Below are 19101 nucleotides of genomic sequence, written 5' to 3' on the forward strand. Positions count from 1 at the left end.
TACGCCAGAGCCACAGCAACGCAGGATCCGAGCCGCGTCTGCAACCTACACCACAGCTCACAGCAACGCCGGATCGTCAACCCACTGAGCAAGGGCAGGGACTGAACCCGCAACCTCATGGTTCCTAGTCGGATTCGTTAACCACTGCGCCACGGCGGGAACTCCTCTTTTTTCTTTTTTTAGGGCCGAATCCAAGGCATATGGAGATTCCCAGGCTAGGGGTCAAATCGGAGCTGTAGCCACTGGCCTACGCCACAGCCACAGCAACGCAGGATCCATGCTCCATTTTCGATCTACACCACAGCTCAGGGCAATGCTGGATCCTTAACCCACTGACCCGGGAGACAGATTGAACCTGCGTCCTCATGGATGCAAGTCATATTCATTTCCACTGAGCCACGAGGGGAACTCCAGCACTTCGTCATTTTGTAGCTTCTTTCTGCAGTCAGCTAGGAAGTTAAGTCTTCAAATTAAACTGTTCCAGAAAAAAGTAACATATTGGAGGAGAAGCAAGGGTCAGACAGGTGCAACTGTAGGACAGGTTGTCTCCAGCTTAAGAGGTGGGGTGGCTTCCTTGGTGCTTCCAGGAACCCAAAGGCTTGGACCCCAAGAATGGGCACAACCACCTGGACGACATAGAGTAACATCTCCAGGGAAGGTGGGCAGCCCCCTGGGGTCCCTGACGGGGAGTCTTTCTGGCTTGGTCCACAGGTGGATGGCTTCTTTCCGTATACAGTGCAGACGAGGCTAAGGCCCTTCATTCGCTGAGCATTTTGGCTTCAGTTTTTTTCCTTGGGAGGATTTTCTGCTTTTTTTTCTCCCTCTTTTCTTTTTTGACCACCCTGCAGCATGTGGAGTTCCCGGGCCAAGGATCAGATCTGAGCCTAGCTCGCAGCTACAGCAATGCCAAATTCTTAACCCACTGTGCCGGGCTGGGGATCGATCCTGCATCCCATTGCTCCCAGGATGCCACCAATCCCATTTCACCACAGCGGGAACTCCAAGGATTTTCTGTTTTGTTTGAGAGATGGGTGCTATTTTCCACAGTGTACTGAAAGAGCTATGCTGACAGAAATCTCCAGAATAAAGCGAGGAAGCTAAGATCGATAACCTTCCTTCCCCACCTTCATGATTCTTGTGCTTTCGCTTCAGTTTGGGGAAATCATGCAGCCAAGAAACCCCGCACTGACAAGAGGCCCCATTTATCCAAAGCACCTGACAGGATGGTATTTAACCAAAGGACCTCGAGAGGCTAAAAGCCTGGCCTTTAAATTCTTGCCACTTTAAAAGACAAATGTGAAGGTGACTCTGGGTGAGAAGATAAAGGCTCCACAATGCAGACAGTGAGAACAGAGGGCCTTTTGCTGGTCATCTGGCACAGAGCGAGGCCTGGTCCCTGCTCAGATAACCCAAGGCTCTCACACGGAGAACTGCCACCAACAATCAGAAGTCGTACCTCGTGGTTTTAGTCTCCTATCAACAGGGAAGGCCAAGTCCTGGTCTCAGAGGGGATGAAGGTTAGGGCCTTGAGAGTGGGAACACTGGGTCTGCTGCCCCCCTCTGCCATGCACTGCGGATCGACCCTGTGCAAACCCCTAAACTGGTCCCGCCCCCCCCAACCCCTGCCACCTTCCTGTGTCTTAACAGAAAGCTGCTAAGACTTTTCACACAGGGTGGGTGGAGGCTCAGAGAGCCAGTGAGCAGATCGCGGGGAAGAATTCCGCTTGAACGTGTTTTTGAGGATATGGGCAGAAATGAGGTGAGAGTCTAAAGATGTTAGAGGCCCAGGTGTAGGATAGGAAAATATATTCCCTCGTGGTTGCTGTGGTTATAATCACCCTGGCATTCTTCCAATGGCCTCATCTATTTATTTAATTCTCTCGGCAACCCTTGGGGGAAGATCAGGAAGGGCAAAGAATAGTCACTGCCCTTTTACATGGAAAAGGGGCAAAGAGGTGACATGCACGATCAAAGGCTGCCTCGCTGGTTTGTGTGGCCAGACTTTCTGCCCGGCCCAGTCCAACGGAACTGAATTTCCACTTCTCCCACCAGTGTGGAGGCAGCCTGGGAGCCTACAGATGAATCGGAAGAAGAAAGGGAGGGGAAAGCTTCGGATCAGAAGACTTCAAAGACATATCAACTGCTAATGGGTATCAGGGGTCTTTCTGGGGGTGATGAAAATGTTCTAAAATTAGACAGTGGTGATGGTTTCACAACTCTGTCAATATATGAAAAAACTGATGTGTACACTTGAAGTGAATTTTACAGTATGTAAATCAAATCTCAACAAAGCTATTACGAAAAAGATGTATCAGGTTTTTTTAATGGGCAAGACTAAATGCTTGCAGCTAGGAACACATATTTAGGTGCTAAAACAAAAGATGCAAGGAAGCCATTACTATAAAAGCCAGGACGGGCGTTCCCATCGTGGCTCAGCAGAAATGAATCTGACTAGCATCCATGAGGATGCACGTTCAATCCCCGGCTTCACTCAGAAGGTTAAGGATCCGGAGTTCCCGTCGTGGCGCAGTGGTTAACGAATCTGACTAGGAACCATGAGGTTGTGGGTTCAGTCCCTGCCCTTGCTCAGTGGGTTAACGATCCGGCGTTGCCATGAGCTGTGGTGTAGGTCACAGACGTGGCTCGGATCCCGAGTTGCTGTGGCTCTGGCGTAGGCCGGTGGCTACAGCTCCGATTAGACCCCTAGCCTGGGAACCTCCATGCCTCGGGAGCAGCCCAACAAATAGCAAAAAAAAAAGACAAAAAAATAAAAAAAATTTAAAAAAAAGAAGGTTAAGGATCCGGTGTGGCCATGAGCTGTGGTGTAGGTCACAGACGAGGCTCAGATCTGATGTGGCTATGGCTGTGGCTGTGGCGTAGGCCAGCATCTATAGCTCTGATTCGACCCCTAGCCTGGGAACTTCCATATGCCGAGGGTATGGCCCTAAAAAGACAAAACAACAACAAAACAGGAATAGAAAAAGGCACATAGGGCAGGGGCCAGGAGACCCCTAATTTCCTCTCCCAGTGGAGTCAGGAGAATAAGGCTTAATTCTCCCAACACAATGTGTGACAACACAGACAGAATATTGCCAGCCGGGAGGCCCAGCCAAGACTTGTGTCCATGGCTTTGACTGGGGGGTCGGTCACATAGGCAGACCCACCACCCACATCATGACCTTAGTTTCCAGTCCCTCCAGAGGTCAAGCTGATACTGCCTGGCCCAAGACCCTCAGGTAAAGAAAGACACCTTATCAGGCAGGATATTACAAGGGCTTTGTTTTTTTTTTTTTGGTTTTGGTTTTGGTTTTTGTCTTTTTGCATTCTAATTGGAGCTGCAGCCACCAGCCACAGCAACGTGGGATCCGAGCCGCATCTGCAACCTACACCACAGCTCACGGCAATGCCAGATCCTTAACCCACTGAGCAAGGCCAGGGATCAAACTGGCAACCTCATGGTTCCTAGTCAGATTCGTTAACCACTGTGCCACGACAGGAACTCCTCCAAGGGCTTTGAAGTTATCTCCCAGTCAAGACTCTCCTTTCTTTGGAATGTGCGGATCTGAACAACCTAAGCCTGCTGAGTTAAGCACTTACTTCGAATTCCTTAACATCTGAAATGGGAATCTTTTTTTTTTTTCCCAGGGCCACACCTGCGGCATATGGAAGTTCCCAGGCTAGGGGGTCGAGCTGGAAGTGCAACTGCAGGCCTACACCACAGCCACAGCAGCACCAGATCCAAGCTGTATCTGTGACCTATGCCGCCACTTGCAGCAACACCGGATCCCTAACCCACTGAGCGACGCCAGAGATGGAACCTGCATCCTCATGGATACTAATTGGGTTCTTAAACTGCTAAGCCACAACAGGAATTCCCTGAAGTGGGATTCTTAAGCCAAGTTGCCGGCCTGCCTGAAGCCAGAGAGACTGGGAAACCAACATGTTTTCACACCCAAGGAACGTTTATAGGTTTACCTGCCTTACAGTCAGAGAGTTTCCAGGATATAAGCCATACAGCCAGAAGGCAGGGTACAGAGCAAAGGAGGCAGAGACTGGATACTCGTACAGAAGCTTCTCTTGATCAGCCACGGAATAGAAGGCGAGCTTTTCCTTCTCGAAGTCCAGCCAGATGCCTACCACACCAGGTCTGTCTGAGCCAAGGACAGTTTGCTTGACTACGTGCCACGCAGAGAGCTGGCTAGCCCCGTTCCACTCCACGCACCAGGAGTCGCTGGTCCTTCCCAGGATCTGGTCACGCCTCATCCCCCGGGAAGCCACCCCAACTGCCCAGTGGCTACAACGCTGGGTGTCCACTTCCCAGTACCGCTGCCCAGAAGAGAAGCCCTGGGAACCCAAAACCTGGCAGGAGGCAAACCTCTCGGGACTCCAGGGATAGGACTGTGGGTAGTGAGATACGGTCACCGTCCGGTGATCCTCGGACACCTCCAGGCTACAGGAGAGGCTCCCTAGGTCAAAGGTTGGACTGATGGCCCCTGAGGGAAAAGAAACAAGAATGTGACCAGCCAGCTCTGATGGTTCATGCGAAGAGATCCTCAAATAGCAAAAAGCAGCTTTGTATCTTCGAGTGTGATAAAGTTTTACTCACACTAACATAAACCCTGGTATATCAACGTGCAGTTTTCTGTACAGATGTTATTCTAGCAACCATACCCCCTTTTCCCACCTTCGTTTCTACTTACCCATTAGCCCTCTTTCAGGAAGCCCTCAGGGAAGCCCACCCAGCAAAAGTCACCTCTTGCTTCTCTGAACATCCCTAGTGTTTTACCTGTTCTCTAGGGATTCTTAGCATCCTCTACCTGTAGTACAGTGGTTGAAGACCATGGCTGTGTGTGTCTCTCCAGTTACACATACGCCTCCTAATGAAGGACCATGCCTTACTCATCTTGTCTGTTTCATACTGTCTCCTACTGAGGGAGTGAATAATCGCTAACACATAGCATTCCTTCTCTAGGCTCCCCCTTACACACTTTTGCTTACGACCATCCTACGGGGGAAGTAAGTACTATCATTATCTGCATCGTACAGATGAGGGGACCAAGGCTCAGAGAGGTTACATACTTGTCCAGGATCACAGAGCTAGTGAGGAGCTGGAAGTCAAACCCAAGCAGTCTGGCTTCAGGATCCCAACTCTCAAGGATTACTCCAGACTGGGACAATTATGGTAGTTAAACAGGTTAGGGAATTGGCAGTTGGCTGTAAGCAGTGGCCCTGGCACAGATGCCCAAAGGTTCTGAGTGCACATGGGTCTGGATTAGCCTAGAATACGGGCATCTTTTTTTTTTTTTTTTGGTCTTTTTTTAGGGCTGCACCTGTGGCATATGGAGGTTCCCAGGCTAAGGGTCTAATCAGAGCTGTAGCCGCGGCCTACGCCAGAGCCACAGCAACACGGGATCTGAGCCATGTCTGCGACCTACACCACAGCTCACGGCAACGCCAGATCCTTGATGCACTGAGAGAGGCCAGGGATCGAACCCACAACCTGATAGCTTGTAGTCGGACTCATTACTGCTGTGCCAAGATGGGAACTCTGAATTCAGCCATCTTTAACCCCCTTTTATCTTTGTAATCCACTCCCCATGGGGAGGGACCAGGTCTGGGGGTACCAGCCAAGGAGCAAGCCTAGCAGCAGAGAGATGGACACAGCGACGCTCTTGCAGCTCCCTGCTGCAGCAGGTCAAACCCAAGTTGTAAGCAGACCACATACTTACATTGAGCAAACGAGGAGGCCCTCTTGGGTACAAGGTGGCTCTGGTCAGGGAGTAGGCTTGAGGAGGAAGACAGAGCTTCTGTGATGTCAACTAAGGAATCAAAAAAATTGAGAGACAGGGAAAGTCCCATCAAAAAAAAAAAAAGGCAAATAGGAGTTCCCTGGTGGCTCAGCAGGTTAAGGATCTGGTATTGTCACGGCAGCAGGTTGGGTCACTGGTGTGGCATGGGTTCGATACCTGGCCCAGGAACTTCTGCATGCCATAGGCACCGCCAAAAGAAAAAAAGGGGGGGCAATAGGAGATAATCAAAGATTATGATCAGTTAGAGTTCCCGTTGTGGGTTAAGAACATGACTAGAATCTGTGAGAAGGCAGGTTCTATCCCTGGCCTCACTCAGTGGGTTAAGGATCGAGGCCAAAAGCTGCAGCATAGGAGGCAGATGTGGCTCAGATCTGGCGTTGCTGTGGCTGTGGTGTAGGCCAGCAGCTGCAGCTCTAATTCGAGCCGTAGCCTGGGAACTTCCATATGTCATGGTGTGGCCCTAAAAAGCAAAAAAAAAAAAAAAAGAAAAGTTATACTCGGATTTTTGGCTGCACAGTGCAGGAGTTGGTGCCCCTACCTCCACATTATTCAAGGATCAACGAACGGTACTCCCCAATAATTACATTCGTATTATAAATAATCACCTCTGCTGGGGACACTGCACCAAAATGCTTATCAAAACTTTGCTGCGCGTTGAAACCCCCTGCAAATTGCCAATGCTTGGGACTTATTCCCGGGGATGGTAACTCAAGAGTCTGGCAAAGGGCCCTGGCTTCTGCATTCTTATTAGCGTTAGTCCTGGGCCACTGCGGGCCACTTGGAGAAACACTATGCCATTTAGGCTGCATGATTTCCATGACCGCTCATGCTGTATTTACACGGGTCAGAGGAAATCACTGTGATGAGGTAGTCAGACTGCTCGGCAGCTGTTAAAGTGCTGACTTGAAGAACAACTCATCTACTGTCTCTGCAACGGGGGCCTGCTGTACAGCAGCACAGAGGACTCGACCTAATAGTCTGTGATAATCTACATGGGAAAAGAATCTGGAAAAGAATGGCTCTGTGCACACGTGGAACTGAATCCCTTTGTGATACAGCAGAAATGATCTCAGCCTTGTAAATCTTCTATACGTCAATAAAACTTAACAAAGTGGGGGAGTAAAGCAAACGTGTGAGAACTTCAGAGACAGATGTTTCAGGACATAGGGATGTGTTTAGCTCTTATATTTTAAAAATGTCCTGGACTGGCCCAAATGATCAAAACCAAAATAATTGAAGTTCCCGCTGTGGCTCAGGAAAAACGAATCCGACTGGCATCCATGAGGATGCAGGTTTGATCCCTGGCTTCGCTCAGTGGGTTAAAGATGCGGCGTTGCCGTGAGCTGTGGTGTAGGTCATAGACCTGGCTCAGATCTGGGGTGGATGTGGCTGTGGCTGTGGTGCAGGCCAGCAGCTTACAGCTCCGATTCAACCCCTAGCCTGGGAACCTCCATATGCCATGGGTGTGGCTCTCAAAAAAAAAAAAAAGAAAAAAGGCAAACTTGACTTTCCTAAGTTAAATTTTAAAAATACTTAATATGTATACTTAATTCCTCAAAAAATTAAAAGTAGAATTATGATTTGATCTAGGAATTTCAATTCAGGACATATATACAAAAGAACTGAAAGCAGAGTCTCAAAGGGGTATTTATTACCCACCCGTTCAGGGCAGGACTGTTGACAATAGCCAAGGGGAAGAAGCACCCTAAATGTCCACTGATGGCCAGATCAACAAAATGCGATATATACACGTGGACAGTGGAATATTACTCAGCTTTAAAAGGACGGGAATTCTGACACATGCAACAATATGGATGAACTTTGAGGACATTGTGCTAAGTGAAATAAGCCAGTCACAAAAAGATAAATACTGCAGACTCCACTTATATAAGCTATTTGGAATACTCAGACTCACAGAAACAGAAAGTGGAATGGTGGTTGCTAGGGGCTGGGGGAGGAGGGAATGGGGAGTAACTATTTCACGGGTTTGGAGTTTCCCTTCTGCAAGATGAAAAAGTTCTGGAACTTGGTTGCACATCAGTACGAGTGTACTTGACACTGCAGAATTGCATACTTAAAAATGGTTAGGATGGTGAATTTGTCATACATATTTTACCATTAAAAATTAAAATTAGGAGTTCCCGTTGTGGCGCAGTGGTTAACGAATCCGACTAGGAACCATGAGGTTGCGGGTTCGATCCCTGCCCTTGCTCAGTGGGTTAACGATCTGGCGTTGCCGTGAGCTGTGGTGTAGGTTGCAGACGCGGCTCGGATCCCGCATTGCTGTGGCTCTGGTGTAGGCCGGGGGCTACAGTTCTGATTCGACCCCTAGCCTGGGAACCTCCATATGCTGCGGGAGCAGCCCAAGAAATAGCAAAAAGACAAAAAAAAAAAAAAAAAATTAAAATTAAAAAAGGCCTACTTAGGAGTTCCCACTGTGGCTCAGCAGTGACGAACCTGACTGATATCCATGAGGAAGCTGGTTCCATCCCTGGCCTCGCTTAGTGGGTTTAGGATCCAGGGTTACCATGGGCTGTGGTGTATGCAGCAGACTCGGCTGGGATCCCATGTTGCTGTGGCCGTGGTGTAGGCCAGCAGCCACAGCCGTAATTCAGCCCCTAGCCTGGGAACCTCCGTATGCTGCAGGTGCAGCCCTAAAAAGACAAAAAACCAAATAAATAAAACTGTTTACAAAGTTTCATGCTTTGTTAATAAGGACATTTACTAGTGAAAAATTAAAAGCCATCTATTTCTTTCTTTCTTTCCCTCTTTCTTTTCTTTTTTTTGCTTTTTTTTTTTTTTTTTTTTTTTTTTTTTGCTTTTTAGGGCCGCACCCATGGCACATGGAGGTTCCCAGGCTAGGGGTCCAATCGGAGCTGCAGCTGCTGGCCTGAGTCACAGCCACAGCAATGCCACATCCTACACCACAGCTCATGGCAATCCACTGAGCAAGGCCAGGGATGGAACCTGTACCCTCATGGGTGCTAGTCAGATTCCTAAACCGCTGAGCCACGACGGGAACTTCCAAAGCCATCTATTTCTGAAACTCCTCCAGGAGGTAACACAGACGCACAGTGAGCTGCAAAATCAGGTCCAAGTTCTGGATTTTAGGTCTTAGAAAACCAGGTTCTATCTACGAAGGGCCTGGGTTACATCTCATGTCCAGTCAGGTCCAAAAACACATCTGGCCACAAAAATACCTCAGCCACTCCATCCTCACTCACACCACAGGGACGACGCAGCTGGCCTCTGGGTTCCTGTCCCCAAATAATAAAGCCCTGGAACACTTGCTCAGCTTCCACAGTTAAGCCTTCTCCACAAAATAAAAGCAACTCACCCTGCTTTTGTTCTTCGAGGGCCCCTTTCCAGGTGAAATTTTCTTGTAACTTTCCCTGGATCTTTTTAAGGTCATGGAGAATGTCTCTCATTTTTGCCTCAGGTGTGTTGGAAGTCACCAGTTTTGGAGACGCCAAGGAAAGGTCTACGCCATCGGACAAGGCCTATTGATGAGTCATGAAAAACAAGACAAAACTGGAGTTTCCATCATGGCTCAGAGGTTAGTGATCCCGACTAGCATCCATGAGGACGAGGGTTCGATCCCTGGCCTCGCTCAGTGGGTTAAGGATCCGGTGTTGCCGTGAGTGTGGTGTAGGTCACGGACACGGCTCGGATTCCGTGTTGCTGTGGCTGTGGAAAACAACCTCCCAAGGAATGCTTCAAATATATTCCAGTTCTGCCATCTATCTCTAAGTTTCTACTTACTTCCTAAGTAAGTTTGGGTTTTTCCAAATCTAATTAGGTTCTCAAAATACGTGCCTTGAAAAACAACCTGGAAAAATACATACTGGAGCCAAGATATTAAAGAATGGCTATTTCTGGGTGGTGGGCTATAGACAATTTTTATTTGTTTTCTTAAACTGCTATGTATTTTCTAGTATCTTCTACAACAGATATGAATTTCTCCATTCATATCCCAAAAAAGTTTAAACTTTTTAGGTGCGACTTTTTCATCCTTTTGTTTGTTTGTTTGTTTGGTAGCACCCATGGCCTGGAATCAAACCCATGCCATAGCAGCGACCCAAGCTGCAGTGACAATACCAGATCTTCAACCTACTGAGCCCAAAGGAAGTCCTAGACCTGTCTTACAGGGGCTTTACAAAATAAGTAGTACAGATGGCCACTAAGATAAGCCTCAGAGGCCAAAATAATCTTCCCTGGACTGCTGCTGTCATTATATGATAACTCTTCCCAAGGGCCAACACAGACATGTTGCCTGCAACCAGGCCCCGATCTCTGGGGCCTCCAACACGATGCACTCCCTGAGTTTCTTTCTTTCTTTCTTTCTTTTTTTTTTAATGGCCACACCTGTAGCTTATGGAAGTTCCCAGGCCACAGCCGCAGCTGCACTGGATCTGAGCCACACCTGTGACTTACACCACAGCTTGCAGCAACACTGGGTACTTAATCCACTGAGTGAAGCTGGAGATCGAACCCACATCCTCACCGACATCATGTTAGGTTCTTAACCGGCTGAGCCCCAGTGGGAACTCCTCCCTGCTTTTTCTTTAACTTCAGGTTCTATGATTCCCCAGCACAGCCCCTCACCTGCTCACCACCTTCCCGCCTTGCGCATGAGACTTTCTTTCTCAACTTTGCAAAATCCATTTCCCTGAGGCATAAGGAGATTCCCAGGCTAGGGGTCGAATCAGAGCTGTAGCCGCTGGCCTACACCACAGCCACAGTAATACCAGATCTGAGCCGTGTCTGCGACCTACATCACAGCTCATAGCAACCCACTGAGGGAAGGCCAAGGATTGAACCTGCCACCTCTTGGTTCCTAGTCAGATTCGTTTCTACTGGGCCATGACAGGAGCTCCCCGTTTCCCATTCTTTTCACCAATCATAACAAGCATAGGCATCGTCTCTTGAGTATTTTCCACTGCTCCCCTCTAATTTGCCTAACAGCCTTCCAAGATAGGTTCACTGTCTCCACTTTACAAAAGAAGTTCATGGAAGTTAACTAAATTGCCAAAGTGAATTTGATCATCCCTCATTCCCATGTTGCTCAAGTACTTTTTTAAACAAGATTTTTAAAAATCTCTGCATCAAACTAATGAGGTGCTGGCCATGGATCATTGTTTTTGTTTTATAGGTAGAAACCTGAGACTTGGGAGTTCCCTGGTGGCTCAGCAGGCTAAGGATCCAGTATTGTCACTGCTGTGGTTTGGGTTGCTGCTGTGACACAGGTTCAGTCCCTGGCCTGGGGACTTGTGTATGCTGTGAGAAAGAAGGAAGGAAGGAAAGAAAGAAAGGAGGGAGGAGGGAGGGGAGGAAGGAGGGGAGGAAGGAGGGGAGGGGAGGAGGAAGAAAGAAACCTGAGACTCAAAAAGATGAAATGACTTGCCCAAGGTCATACCACGAGTGAGCTGCAAAGTCACAACTGACAGTCAGACTCTCAGACCTCTACCACAACACCTTGTATCCCTAAGGACCCGTTTATTCACTCATTCAAATATCGTGGGTATTTGCTGAGCACTTACTATGTGCCAAGCACTGTGCTGGGCTTGGGAAAACAAGGGCGAACGAAAAAATAAGTGCCATCAAGGTCTCTACCCTCATAAAGCTTAAAGTCCCATGCAAGGGAGGAAGGATGAAAGACATTAATAAATTATGACACCAGAGTTCCCATCATGGCTCAGTGGTTAACGAACCCGACTAGCATCCAGGAGGACATGGGTTCAAACGCTGGCCTCGCACAGTGGGTTGAGGATCTGGTGTTGCCATGAACTGTGGTGTAGGTCCAAGATGCAGCTCAGATCTGGCGTTGCTGTGGCTGTGGTGTAGGCTGGCGGCTACAGCTCCAATTCAGCCCCTAGCCTGGGAACCTCCATATGCCACCAGTGCGGCCCTAAAAGACAAAAAGACCAAAAAATAAAAATAAGAATAAAATAAATTATGACACCAATCATTCATTATCAAGTCACAACTGTGACAGATGAAAGGTCCATGGAATCACATACATAAGAGCCTCTAATGGGGGATTTGACTTGTTCAAGGAATCAGTGAAGGCATCTCCTAAGAATTGATAATTTAGCTGAGGTCCAAATATGGAGCAGGCATTACCTACGTAAGAGCGTAAAAGAAAAGCATTCCCAGAGCGCCCGTTGTGGTGCAGTGGAAACAATCTGACTAGGAACCAGGAGGTTGCAGGTCTAATCCCTGGCCTCGCTCAGTGGGTTAAGGGTCTGGCGTGGCCATGAGCCGTGGTGTAGGTTGCAGACGTGGATCTGGCATTGCCGTGGCTGTGACGCAGGCCAGCAGCTGCAGCTCCGATTTGACCCCTAGCCTGGGAACTTCCATCTGCCGCGAGTGTGGCCCTAAAAAAAAAAAATTGTGGGGATAAAGAAAAGAATGGAGTTGCGAAAAGAAGCAGGCTCACAGATATAGAGAACGAACTAGTGGTTACCAGTGGGGAGAGGGGAGTGGAAGGTACAAGCCACCGAGAGTGAGAAAGGCTGTTCCCCATCCTTGTACAACATGAAGAGTATAGCCAGTATTTTGTAATAACTATAGATGGAGTATAACCTTTTACAATTACGCAAAAACATAAACAAAAATTTTTTTAAAGAAAGCAGCTGTGGTGGACTATGTCACAGTCTATTGAAAGGCCAATGAGGATAAGAGCTGGAATGTCCGGGGGATTTGCATGGAGGTCACTGGAGACCTTAGAGCTGGTTAAGGTGGCAAGATAAGGATGGGACTTGGCCCTCCTGGCATTCCCCTAGCTCTCCTCAAGCATTCCACATCCCCAACCATCCACGTTCCCATGAAGAGCATGGCAAACGTTTGGGACTCACTGCATCCTTCACCTGCAAACATTTCTGTTGCTCCCTAGCCATGCCAGCGGGCTGTCCTTGGCCCCGCCCCCTGGGCCATTCTTTCTTCTCCCAGATGAGCCTACCGAAGCCAGGGTCCTCAGGTCCTTGTCTGGTTCGGATTCTGGGAGGCAGCTCTGGCTCTGAAGGCTCCTGACAGTATCTACAAGCTGGTCCACCAGCTCTGCCAGCTCCCGGCCAACTTCTGTGATGCTCTTCTGCGCCGCCACCTTTAAAAGAGCAAAGCAGAATAGATGCAAACTATTGCCTTTGGTGTGGATAAGCAATGAGATCCTGCTGTATAGCCCAGGGAACTATATCTAGTCCCTTATGATGAAGCATGATGGAAGATGATGTAAGAAAAAAGAATGTATACATATGTGTGACTGGGTCACTTTGCAGTACAGGAGAAATTGACAGAACACTGTAAACCAAATCTAATGGAAAAAATAAAAATCCTTAAACATAGAACAAAGCAGAACACAAAGCTGGACTCAGGAACCAACTATAGATGGAGGGAGCTACAACACTGGATAAAGGAAGCAGACAAAGAAGTAACAAAAATGGGGAGTGGGGTGGGAGTGAGGCATGAGGGGAAGCCTAGGGGTCCTTTTGAACAGGAGGAGACAGAGAGGAACCACTGCGAGAGCCCAGCGACTCGGCAGCACGTGTGGCAGGTCATCAGGTGAGTGGGTTTCAGCATCTGGTTAAAGTTTAAGCTCCGCCCTCACCTCTGACTCATCCCGTGTCTTCATCGTGCCTTTCAGAACTGAACGCCACCATCCCTCCTTCTCTTCGACAGTGAGAAGGATCTATGGGGAAGGATCTTGGAGCCTTTAAAGTGAAGTACAGCTGCAAGCTCTTCGTGTTTGTTTATTGCCATCCTTCACATTTAAAGAGACGTTCAGATGGGAACGCTCAGCGACACCCATTCAAGAGCTTAATCTGCTCAGCTGCCTGGGGGGAGTGGGAGGACGTTTCGTGGCCAACATAGTCTGGCAACAAGCTCAGGACCTGGTGACAGTCATCAGAGGCAGGCAGGGCCCAAGAATTTGTATTACCTCCAAAGGGGGTCTGATGTAGAGCCACCCAACTCTAAATAAACCGGAGTTTTGATAACTTTGGGAGGACATTTTTTAAATTATGCTGGAACCTGGAAAACTGGAACCAGAACCTTTTTCATCTCTAAGAAGCACCAATGTCCCTCAAAATGGCATGTGTTTTGGAAGCCACATGCATACTATTTTATAGAGGGAGGTGGCTAACTACCAGTAATGAGGTTTGCTGTTAAATGTCCACGTCTCCTAAATATTCAGGCAGTTGGAACTCAGGAGTGGAGCCCTTATCTAGGTACACGAGCAAATTAAAATTTAAAAAAAAAAAAAAGTGTGTTGCTTTCTCTATCCGTAAAAGAAAGGGCACACTCATTGAGGTGAATTTAGAAAATGCAGAGAATGTGAAAGAATAAATTTTGTTTGTCTGTTTGTTTTGCTTTTTAGGGCCGCACCCGTGGCATATGGAGGTTCCCAGGCTAGGTGTCCAATCAGAGCTACAGCTGCCAGCCTACCCCACAGCTCACAGCAATGCCAGATCCTTAACCCACTGAGCAAGGCCAGGGATTGAACCCACAACCTCATGGCTCCCAGTTGGATTCATTTCTGCTGTGCCACAATGGGAACTTCAGAAGAAATGTTTTAAATCATCCAATGTCCTACCATCCATAGACAATCATTTTAACTTAAAAGCCAATTGAAAGTATATTCAATCATTATAAACTACATTAGTAAGAATTTTAAGGACCTGAGGGACAATACTATATTTATAATCAAAAAGAAAAGAACAGTTTTATTCATAACTAAAAAATAAATAAAACAGAAGCAACCAACGTGTCTATCAAAAGGTGAATGAATAAGCTATGGTAAATCTATGCAATGGAATATTTTACAGCAATAAAAAGAAATGAGCGATCAAGCCCCAAACCTTAATTGTGATTAGTGAAAGAAGCCAACCTGCAAAAACTAGATCCTTTATGATTCCAATGATGACAGTCCGGAAAAGGCAAAACTAAAGAGATATCATAAAAAATCAGTGAACGCCAGGGGTTGGGGTGGAGGATACACAGAGCATAGGGGATTTTCAAGGCAGTACAACTGTGTGATACTATAATTGTAGATATATGACTCCATGCACTGAGTCAAACCCCATAGGCCTGTTCAATGAATGTACCAAACTAATGCAAAATATTAATAATAAGGGAAAATGTCAGGAGTATGAGGGGACTTTCTGCTCAATTTTCTGAAAATCTAGAACTGCCTCTTTTTTTTTTTTTTTTTTTTTTTTTTGCTTTTTAAGGCCATGGCATATGGAAGTTCCCAGGCTAGGAGTCAAACGGGAGCTACAGCTGCCAGCCTGCTCCACAGCCACAGCAACTTTCAGGGATCTGAACCACATCTACAACCAACACTACAGCTCATGCCAATGCTGGATCCTTAACCCACTGAGCAAGACCAGGGATTGAACATGCATCTTCTTGGATACTAGTCAGATTTGTTCCCACTGCGACACAACAGGAAATCCCTAGAACTGCTTTAAAAAATAAAGTCTAGGTGTTCCCGTCATGGCACAGCAGAAACGAATCTGACTAGGAACCACGAGGTTGTGGGTTCGATCCCTGGCCTTGCTCAGGGGGTTAAGGATCTGGCGTTGCCATGAGCTGTGGTGTAGGTCAAAGACTCGGCTCAGATCTGGCATTACTGTGGCTCTGGCGTAGGCTGGTGGCTACAGCTCCAATTCGACCCCTAGTCTGGGAACCTCCATATGCCGTGGGAGCGGCCCAAGAGATAGCAAAAAAAAAAAAAAGACAAATAAATAAATAAAATAACATCTATTAATTTTTGAAAAAGAGGAGTGGGCAGCTCTAAGCTCTTTTACCCTGACTCCCCACTAATCCCCACTCCTCCACCCCCCTACACACACACACACACACACACACACACACACTGCAAAACAAGCAGAAACTGTCAGAACCAACTCTGTTGGAACTCTGGAAAACACTTAACCAACAAAGAGCAATCTGGTAGGAGGAACGCTTTGCAGTGTTTTGACACGCCTTTGCCGTGCTCTGTCCCTAGTTCAATGAAAGTTCTCAGTGAAATCCCAGTCCTGGTTCTCAGAGCGGGAGAGTCTACTTTTATTTTATTCACACATCATTGTGTAGGTTTGTCCTAACCTGGCTGGGGACTACCTGAAGCAAGGACACAGGGTGCTCACCTTTGTTTTACTTAACTTGGAGCTGGGACAGAAAGGGGGCGGGCATTCCTCAAGTGCTGCAAGCTGAGCTAAACTTGGAGGTGTCTGGGACAAAAGACTTGACTGAAACAGACAACAGACCTAAGCCCTAGAAGCAAACAGGCCAGGAGCAAGCAGACCTTAGTCCCAGGAGCAAAAGTTAGGGAAAATTGGAATCCTCCCACTTTGATAATGGGAATGCCAATTGCTGTTGTTGCCTGGGATGCAGTTTGGCTGTTCGCCAATAAGTTAAACATAGAATTACCATACGACCTAGCAATTCCATTCCTACCCAAAAGAACTGAAAATAGGAACTGGGATACTTGTGCACCAATGTTCACTGCCACATCACCAACAATAACCTGAAGGTAAAAACAATCCGAATGTCCACTGATGCAGAGTGGATTTTTTAAAATGTGGTATAATTATACAAGGGAATTATTCTTCAGCCACAAAAAGGAACGAAGTTCAGATCTATGCTACGACGTAAATGAATCTTGAAAACATAACCGCACGTGAAAGAAGCCAAAGCCAGAAACAAAGGGACAAATACGGCACGATTCCACTTGTACCAAATACCTAGAGTAGGCAAATTCATAGACACAGATTGTAGATTAGAGGTTACCAGGGCCTGAAGGGAAAGAGAGTGAGAAGTTATTGCTTTATGGGGGCAGAGTTTCTGTTTGTGGTGATGTAAGTTTTGGAACTAGAAAGTGGTGGTAGTTGCAGAGTATTGTAAATATACTGCCACTGAACTGCACATTTTAAAATGGCTAAACGGCAAATTTTATGCTATGTGACATAAACATATTTTACCACAATAAAAAATTATCAGAGAGAGGGATAGGCTACAGAAAGAGGAAATAAGTGGAAATACGCCAGGGTGTATAGCACGTAGTTGATAGGATCTCAGATGCTGAATTTTTTTTCTCCTTCATATTTTTCTGAGCTTTCCAAAGAACGATTTCTACGTTTAGACTGAGAAAAGCAATGTGAGAGCAGAAAGGACCAGGAAGAGAGGAAGTGCGCAGGGAGAACCAGGAAGCAGGCGGCGCGGGCGGCCAGAAGGCAGAGGGCAGCAGCGGGTCCCCCTCCCTACCCGCAGCTGCGCGGTGTGGCACCGGGGCCCGGGCGCAGGGCGCGGGGCCGGGCCGGGCACTGGGGCCCTGTCCTTCAGCTCGTGTGCCGCCCGGCTGTATTTGTCCGCCAAGTCCTGCAGCATCGTGTTCTTCCGCAGCTGCAGCGGCTGCGCGCCGCCCTCGCGGCAGGTGGGGCAGGACCGGCGGCGCCCCGCCTCCCACAGGCCCACCAGACAGTCACGGCAGAAGCTGTGGCCGCAGGGCAGCGTGGTCGGCCAGGCCAGCAGCTCGTGACAGATAATGCAGCCCAGGTCGTCCTCGGCCAGCCACACGGGTATGGCCGGGCCGGCGTCCGGGCCCGCCATGGTCCCCAGGCCCCTTGTCCCCCGCGCCGGCGCGCGGAAGTCCGGGCCACGTAGGGGACCGCCAGCCGGTGGCTGCGTCTCCTCCGGCTCCTCCCTCGCTCCCCCTCTCCCCTCCTCCTTTGCAGCAGCTGGGATCCTCTCTTGCTTTCTTTCTCTGGTCCTGTTGCAAGCCTAGAGCTTCCAACGCGCAGCCCTCAGAGCAACCTCTGGCTTTAGGAAACCCGCTCTCTCCAAGCCGCTAGAAACGCGCTAAGGTCCTAAAGATTGTCTTTGCTAGAGTTTCCCCCCCGCCCCCCCATGAAATGCAACCCCGACAACTCTTGGGAGAAGAAAAAGGAGAGGATTCGCTTCAAGACGCTTTTCTGATAATTCGCCCACTAGGTGTCATCCAGCCACTCTAACAAATAGGATTAGAGACTACGAGGTGCCCAGAGCTGGAGCACAAACCTCCAAATGATTCTCACGCGCAGCCAAAGTTGAGTGACCCCTAGACATTGAAAATCGCTATTACAATACAGAATTGTGTTACTGTCTCCTTACTGCTCTCTGCTGGCTGAAAGCACATTATCCATACTGGCTTCAGGACAAAAATACTAGAATCTGGTTTATTGAGGTAGTGCACCTGGTCCTCCTTGGGCTTGCTGTCTTCCTCCTCTTCCTCCAATCCTAAGTGCATGTCCCCAAGAGACAAAGGAACTTACACGCTTACATAGAAATAACCGAAGGGCAGAGACTAGGCCTGTTTCTCCTTGGTCTGTTGAAATAAACTAAAAATGACACATTTTACTCTACCCCATATTGCCTGGTCTCAAAGTAGGTACCAGATGATACATATCTGTGTCTATTTTCAATTCTGGAAGTGACAGGAAGTCGCCCTTAGCACTGATAATCAAATTTTCCAGCTCTTCTCCCCACCCCACCCCCCTTTTCTTTTTAAGGTTGCACCTGCGGCATATGGAGGTTCCCAGGCTAGGGGTCCAATCGGAGCTGTAGCCACCGGCCTACGCCAGAGCCACAGCAATGCAGGATCTGCACTGCGTCTGCAACCTACACCACAGCTCACAGCCACGCCAGATCCTTAACCCACTGAGCAAGGCCAGGGATCGAACCCGCAAGCTCATGGTTCCTAGTCAGATTCGTTAACCACTGCGCCACCAAGGGAACTCCTTTTCTTTCTCTTTCTAACTTGGTAGGATTACACTTCTTTGACACTCTTTTGTTGTGTTTTTGTTTTTGTTGTCTTTTTAAGGGCCGCACCCATGGCATATGGAGGTTCCCAGGCTAGGAGTCAATAGCTTGCCAGCCTACGCCACAGCCATACTAGATCCTTAGCCCGCTGAGGACCAGGGATCGAACCTGTGTCTTCATGGATGCTAGTCGGATTTGTTTCCACTAAGCCTCGATGAGAATTCCATCTTTGACACTCTTGAAACACACAAAAGGAATACCCTAAACTTCCCATCTGCTTAAAAAGCTAGTAAGTCATTGCATCTCTTCCTGCTAGCTGTCCTAACTATGGAGATGAAGCTGTAATCTGGTGGCCCTGCCAGCCCACACTAGGACCTGCAGTAAAGGACAGAAATAAACCTGAGATATTGTTAAGGTTACTGAGATTTAGTGGGTGCTTGTTGCTGCAGCATAACCTAGCCTATCCTGACTGACTGATTACCTGGATTTTGTTCTA

The 19101-nt window shown here is 48.0% G+C and overlaps 1 protein-coding gene across 1 annotated transcript; it reads right to left on the reverse strand.

The window, feature by feature from the left end:
• Window positions 2296-17478, reverse strand: RNF135 (ring finger protein 135). Its single transcript, XM_003131735.4, has 5 exons — window positions 17073-17478; window positions 12772-12915; window positions 9148-9310; window positions 5730-5819; window positions 2296-4493 (listed from the first exon to the last, which is right to left on the reverse strand). Exons 1-5 carry the CDS (start codon window positions 17415-17417, stop codon window positions 3964-3966), a joined length of 1272 nt encoding a protein of 423 aa, XP_003131783.1. The 5' UTR covers window positions 17418-17478; the 3' UTR covers window positions 2296-3963.

The sequence above is a fragment of the Sus scrofa genome, chromosome 12 (genome assembly GCF_000003025.6).
Source record: "Sus scrofa isolate TJ Tabasco breed Duroc chromosome 12, Sscrofa11.1, whole genome shotgun sequence".
NCBI lineage: Eukaryota > Metazoa > Chordata > Mammalia > Artiodactyla > Suidae > Sus > Sus scrofa.